Consider the following 7131-nt stretch of genomic DNA (forward strand, 5'->3'; position numbering starts at 1 on the left):
TTCAGCACTTTCACTGTGTTTGATTTCCAATGGGCCAAACCCTTTCAACAGCCTGACCCTGACCCCCAGACCGTTATATTTCAATCCCTTAGTGAGATGATTTTTAAAATTCCATTTGACCATGTGGCCTTTGGCTGGGACTGCTAAGGGGTCCTTCACTCTTAATACTTGTTTATTCTGTTTTTCTGGGGCTTCAAGCTGGTCTTGGTTGGCCCTTGAAACCTGCAAATACTTTGAGAGAATTTTCAGGAATGGCAGAAAATGTCATCCCAGATGCCAGTCTGGAATGCTTGGACCACTGTGTTAAGAAGGAGACTGAGACCACTTTCTGCTTCAGCAAGAAAGAGGGCTTTGAACCAGGGAGTGGGACGTGGCTACTGTGGGTGCCGAGTGTTCGCCATTCCCAAGAGGCTCTGACCAGATCCATTCTGGGGCTCAGAAGTCTATGAGTTATATTACATTAGGAAGTTCTTTCAAATTTTCAATTTTAGTTGTCTTCCCTTAAAATTATTGTCCCTGGAACATGAGGTCTATCTCTACCAGGTTTCATGAAGCCACCACTCTTCTCACCATGGGATGGTTGTAAAATTTTCAATTTTAGTTGTCTTCCCTTAAAATTATTGTCCCTGGAACGTGAGGTCTATCTCTACCAGGTTTCATGAAGCCACCACTCTTCTCACCATGGGATGGTTGTAATTGGTCATTGGTCCAGTGATTCTCTTTTCTGGCCAAATCCTCTATTAATTTGGGATGTGTCTCTCTGAGCTGCTCCTATTGTCCTTCTCGGCTTTGAGGAGTTATTTGACAGTTATCTTGGCAAACCCAGGTCTCTGACCGGCTGTCTGCTTGTGGCCCAGCTTGGCTGAGGTCTCTGTCCTTGTGACCCTGAGAACACTGTCATCGGTGTCTCTTCCAAAGCTGCCCTGACCCTTGTAGCTGCCAGCTTGTTGCTTTCCACTCCCTTTAGATGCAGAAGCAACTTATGAGTTATTCCTCCAACAGAAATGGATCTGAACTAGAATCCTGCTCTGAGAAACAAATGGCCATTATTTGGGTTTTCCAAATGAGCCATAGAACCCATACGTGCTTAGAATCTCAGTGCAGGAAGCAACACACGGGTTTTATTCTTCAGTGTTCTCCATCCTGGGCCTGATGAATTGGGTGCTTGTGTTGCTGCAGATGCTGGGAGAGGATATCGTCTCTCTCCAGAGCTCCCCCTCCCCACCATCCTCAGCCTGGGAGCTGGGCCAGCCTCATGGGATGCTCAGCACAGCCCACCCTGCATCCCTCAGTGCCTGATGGGTGCCAATACCCAGCCTGGCACAAGCAAAGTGCTCCCCTTGCAGGAGTGAGGTGTTGCAGGAGTGGCAGCATCTTTCTGTAGGGCTAAACCAATCTCCCTTTTGTTTTGTTTTCTGCCCCACAGCACCATCCTGAAGCCCCTCACCATGCCCGACATCCAGATCTCAGAGGTGGATGCACCTTTGGAGAGCAACCAGACACCGAGCCCCACAGGTACATGTGCTGTGGGAGGAGCCTCCAGTTGGGGGCTAACTGTGAGGAGAGCTGTGATAGATATTGTCATCTTATTTATTTTTGAACATATAAAATTCACGTGGCTCAAGATTCAAAAAGTATTAAAAGGAAAACTAAAAGTCTCCCACCTCATCCGCCTACCTAGAAGCAACCCAATTTTATCCTTCCCATGATATTCTATGCAAATACAAACCCTCATACCTTTATGGTTGGAGGTAATTCCTTTCCTTTCCCTTCTTACACAAGTGGTAGTATTTTGCACATTGCTGTTTTCATGTATCAACTTATCTTGGGGATTGTTCCCTACAAATCCATAAAGAAATCTTACACAAGTGGTAGTATTTTGCACATTGCTGTTTTTTTTTTTTCCTTTTTGTCTTTTTTCGTGGCCGGCAATGGATTGCAACCCTCAGTGTCGCGCCCGTACCAGACCGGGACCGGCAACGGGATCGCAACCTTCGGCGCTGCCCCCGCACCTCGCTCAGCCAGTGAGCGGGAACCGGTCTGTATGTGGGATCCGAACCCTCGGCAGGAGCGCCGCCGCAAGTGGTAGTATTTTGCACATTGCTGTTTTCATGTATCAACTTATCTTGGGGATTGTTCCCTACAAATCCATAAAGAACTTCCTCATTCTTTACAGCTTTGCAGTATTCCATTGTTTGGAAAATGATAATTTATTTAATCACTCCCTATTGATAGACATTTAATTCATTTTCAGTCTTCGCTATGACAAACAAGATTGTAGTCAGTGGCCTTGGACATGTGTCATTTCACATATTTGTCAGTGTGTCTATAGGATTCTTTCACGTGGAACTGCTGGGTCTGAGGCTATGTGCATTTGTAACGTTGATAGATAGTGTCAGTTTGTAATATCCTTTTTATATATAATGTGGATTAAATATATTTTAATAAAAACATTAACCTGCTTGTGCTTCACAATTGGGTAAATGTCAATATTTAATATTTATGCACACAACAGAGATAGAAATATGTTATGTGAACACCATATATTTATATCTATGTGCTTTATTAAGCATTATTTTTTTCCAATTTGTGGTAAAATATACATAACATAGAATTTACCATCTTAGCCATTTTTTAGTGTACAGTTCAGTATTAAATACGTTCATAATTTGGAGCAACTGTCACCACTATCCATCTCCAGAACTCTTTTCCTTTTGTAAAAGTGAAACTCAGTACCCATTAAATAACTCCCTATTTCCCCCTCCTTTAAGCCCTTAGCAACCACCATTCTAATTTCTGTTTCTATGATTTTGGCTACTCTAAGAACCTCATGTAAGTGAAATCACAGTATTTGTCTTTTTGGGACTGGCTTATTTCACTTAGCATAGTGTCCTCAGGGTTCATCCACGTTGTAAGCATGTGTCAGAATTACTGTGCAGTATCATGCAAGTCCTTATATCATGCTTATCCTGTGCCAGGCACTGTTCTAAGTGCTTTACATGTATTAACTCTTTTAAACCNATCCTGTCCTGGGGTCCAGGCAGACAGAGCTCACGTCCCTCTACCCTCTCAGACTCCAAGGGCCTGAAGCCCCTGCAGGAAGACACCCCACAGCTGATGCGCACACGCAGTGACGTGGGTGTGCGTCGCCGTGGCAATGTGAGGACACCCAGCGACCAGCGGCGAATCCGACGCCACCGCTTTTCCATCAATGGCCATTTCTACAACCACAAGGTAGAGTGAATGGGGGGCAGGGGAAAGGGACAGCCTCGGAGGCAAGACCCCTTCTTGGGCAGCTGCTACCTCAGGGCTACAGCCATGTGGTCTCTGGTGGGACACCTGAAAGCCAAGTGTTTGCTGTGCAGTCTTTGAGTTGTGGGTGAGCTGCAGGCTCTGCCAGCTTTGCGAAGGATGAGGGAACTCAGGTCAAGAGGCTCAGAGATCCCTTGGGGTTCCTCGCTAGTGTGGTGGGACTGCTGTACAAAGCTGTCCCTGCTGTAGCCTTGAAGACCCCATAAGTGCACCTCCTGAACCTCTCCTCCACAACCCTGGTAAATCCATGTGTGGCCCTCTTCCTGCACATGGGTGTGTAGTCTGACTTTTCCCTGAGCTGAGAGCTGACATCAAAACAGAACTGGGGGTCTCGGATCTGGAGATGTCTGCATACCACTCGCCCCACCCCAAGCTAGCTGACCCTTTCTTTCCTCCGGCCACTTGGTTCAAATCCTGCCTCTAGAAGTACGTTCATGGTGGGAGATTGGTTAAGGACCTCCTGGTGCTGAAGTCCCAGTGGAAGGGTCTTTGTGAGTGTTTTATCTAGAGAGAAGGCCTCACTTATCTGATTCCCCCTGCTCCAACCCTGCCATTTGTGAGTTCAGGTGCTCTAAGCTTCCCAGGGGAAGCAGGAACTGAGTCAGGTAAACCGGGAGGGTAGCTTTGTCAATGCAGCCCAGATTGTCAGGGGGCTCTTAGCAAGCACATTTTGAGTACCATTGTCACTGCCCCGTAACCACCTGGGTTTTAGTATTCGGTCCTTGTCCCCGCTTCCACCTTGAGCTGGATCCTTCTATTGACAGACGTCGGTGTTCACGCCAGCCTACGGCTCGGTCACTAATGTTCGCATCAACAGCACCATGACCACCCCGCAGGTCCTGAAGCTGCTACTCAATAAATTTAAGGCAAGTGCCCTTTGATGGATGGCCACAGCCAGGGTTGCACGTGTGCCTTGAGGATCCTGAGAGGGGTAGTCAGGGCAGCTGTGGAAAGCGTGTGGTTTGGGGGGCGCTGGGCAGAGGGTTTGGGTTCTTTGGACCCTCATTATTCAAGGTAAGCACTACCTGGGAACTTGTTATGGGCTTGTCATGACAATCAGATGAGTTCAAATGTGTAAAATGTATAGAACCGTGCCTGGCACATTGTTGTAGATGTCAGCTATTATCCTCTACAGTTGTGGATGGAGTTTTCTGCCTGCCGATCTCGTCACTTCTGACAGTTGTAGAGAAATAGCCCTCTCCTCAAAAGAGCCTAAAATCTTCCTAGCTTTGCAGTGTTAAAGAACAGGCAGTGGTTCAAAGTTAGAATGTTTAAATATATGCTTTCAGCAAGTGTCTTTTGCTCCTGATTCAGATTGAGAATTCAGCAGAGGAGTTTGCTTTGTACGTGGTCCATACCAGTGGTGGTAAGTCTGAAGAACGCAGTGTACTTTAAAACTTTTAATTAACTCAAAATAGCAAGTTAAAAAAAAATACCTCTGCCTCATTCTTTTGTTGTTTGGGTTTTGGAAACTTGCAAATGTTGTTTGCCTCTAAGGCTGGTGGGCTTGCTGGATGAGTCCAGTGGGGAATGCCATACGTGGTCAGTAAACAAACTCTAAAACCTAACTGCTTATTATAAAAGGAACTGGGTTTTCTCAAGAGATAGATAAACCCAATTCCTCCAAAGTGGCATCTTCCAAAGGGTTTGAGGTTTGGTAGTATTGTTGTGGGGAGGGGAGTGGGAGGAGGTTGCTTTTAACAACACCTGTTAAATAGTTACTTACAAATCAGTGTCCTGACTTGCATGGCTGCATCTCCTAAGGTGCCTGGTCCATTTAGGCCCCTGAGTTGATCACTGTTTATGGTGAGAAAGGCCTCAGGCCAAACTCAGGTCTGCTCCTGGTTGTGTGTGGTTCCAGAGAAACAGAAGCTGAAGTCCACCGATTACCCCCTCATTGCCCGAATCCTCCAGGGCCCATGTGAACAGGTCTCCAAAGTGTTCCTTATGGAGAAGGACCAGGTGGAGGAAGTCACCTATGATGTGAGTCCCCTTTTGGTCAGGTGGTCTGTCCTCGGGAGGATGGGGGATTTGGTTGGGTTACCTGCAACTGGGGTATAGCATGACTTTTTGGCTGAAGACCATGCCCCTCTTACCATGCCATTCTTCAATACCAGGTTTTCTTGAGGCCAGGTTGAGGGTGTGCCCTGTGGGAATTGTTGGAGGAATACTCAACCAGAAAGTGATTTCCATAGAAGGAATACATTTCTTTCTAGGGTGCTGTAAGAGGGCTGAGAAGTTTCTGTAAACACTCAGCAATGTGAAGAAGTTAGCAGTGATTGTACCTCATCTTAAGTAATAATTGGCTTTTGCTACAGTAACACACATCTGCAAATCTTAGTCGCTTACAGCAGGTTGTACATGTTTACTTTTTTGTTCATGATTCTGTGGGCTGGTAGCAGCAGCTCTGCTCTAGGCTGTGGGTTGATTTCAGGTCTGCAGTGCATGTCTCATTCAGAGATCCAGGCTCAGGGGGCAGTGGCTGCCAGAGGATGCTCCTCATGAGGAATGGCTGGAGCACAGGAAACCAGGCCAAACCATGAAGGTGCTTTTGAAGCCTCTACTCGGATTTGCATGTCAGTCATATGTGCACACATTCCATTAGCCAAAGCAAGTCCCATAGCGAGCCCAGAATTAACAGGGTGGAGAAATATACTTCTCCCATGAAGGAGAGTTCACAGTAGGGTGGGGATTCTGGTGGTGGAGGGGGAACAGTGGTTTAACTTTAACTCACCTGGGAGCCACCCCCACCCCCACAGTCTCTCTGAAGCAAGTTCATATTTGGAAATCTGTTTAGACTTGAGACACAGATTATAATTCTGAGGCATAGTTCCTTAAATTCCCTTAGGGGAGAACAAAGAGGCTTATTAAATATCTTAGGTTCAGTTCTTTCTCTGCATCACTGTATCAGGAGAAAATGCTTTTCCGTGTTTGACATCACCTCTTCATGGACTAGGTACATGAGATGAAAAATGAGAAGTTATAAGATGGTGTCATGTAAATGACACGATCTTCACTACAGACTCTGTACCAGCCTTGGATGGTATAGGGCTTGGCTACGCCCTTTAAGGAAACCTGGGTTAGTGGAAAAATAGATCTCTTGAGGCTTTGTGCTTAGCATAAGGGTGATGCCAAAAGGAATTGGAATGATGCTGGGGGGGAGGGGGCATGCACTCCAGATTTACTTCTTCCTCCCCAGGTGGCCCAGTATATAAAGTTCGAGATGCCTGTCCTTAAAAGCTTCATCCAGAAACTCCAAGAGGAAGAAGATCGGGAAGTAAAGAAGCTGATGCGCAAGTAAGCATGGCCCTAGGTGCTGGCTGGGCTTCTTCTGGGGCCTCAGCGAAGAGGGGCCTCTGTCCAGGTGCCCTGTAGGGACTGTGCTGAGCTGCTGCGTGGGCCTGGGCTATGCGCCTTCTTTGGGGACTGCCATTGGCAAAATGGATCTCAGATGCGTACATGAAACTTATGTGTGTTGGTCTCTGCTTCTCGTGCCAGCTTCTTATTTTGATGTGGGACGTCAATATGTCTTTTACCCACCCCCCACCCCCTTTCATGGAAAGAATCTGAAAAGAAGGTGTTGGTTTAAAATTTCTTTGGGGTCTAGATTCAGAAACCCACTGTATCATCAGGCTTCCAGCAGGAAACAGACACCTCCTCAGATAAGGGTCTTGGAGGAGCTTTTGACGAAGGGACTATTTACAAAGACATGGGCAGAGTCTGGGGTAACCTCAAAGGACAGTGCAGTCCCTGGGGCAGGTATCACCACCCCATGCCTAAAAGGGTGAGGGCAAGGATAAAAGACTTGGAGACTCATGA

The 7131-nt window shown here is 46.7% G+C and overlaps 1 protein-coding gene across 1 annotated transcript in view; it reads left to right on the forward strand.

Annotated features, from left to right (window-relative positions):
• The first annotated feature begins 251 nt into the window (after positions 1-251).
• RASSF2 (Ras association (RalGDS/AF-6) domain family member 2) overlaps positions 252-7131 on the forward strand; it is a 12388-nt gene continuing 5508 nt past the window's right edge. The window contains exons 1-7 of the mRNA XM_008578955.1: positions 252-379; positions 1427-1515; positions 3074-3234; positions 4077-4178; positions 4627-4678; positions 5174-5295; positions 6512-6609. Coding sequence (XP_008577177.1) covers positions 252-379; positions 1427-1515; positions 3074-3234; positions 4077-4178; positions 4627-4678; positions 5174-5295; positions 6512-6609 — 752 coding nt within the window. The remainder of the gene's footprint in view (positions 380-1426; positions 1516-3073; positions 3235-4076; positions 4179-4626; positions 4679-5173; positions 5296-6511; positions 6610-7131) is intronic.

Source organism: Galeopterus variegatus, unplaced genomic scaffold (assembly GCF_000696425.1).
Source record: "Galeopterus variegatus unplaced genomic scaffold, G_variegatus-3.0.2 Scaffold1789, whole genome shotgun sequence".
Classification (NCBI taxonomy): Eukaryota; Metazoa; Chordata; class Mammalia; order Dermoptera; family Cynocephalidae; genus Galeopterus; species Galeopterus variegatus.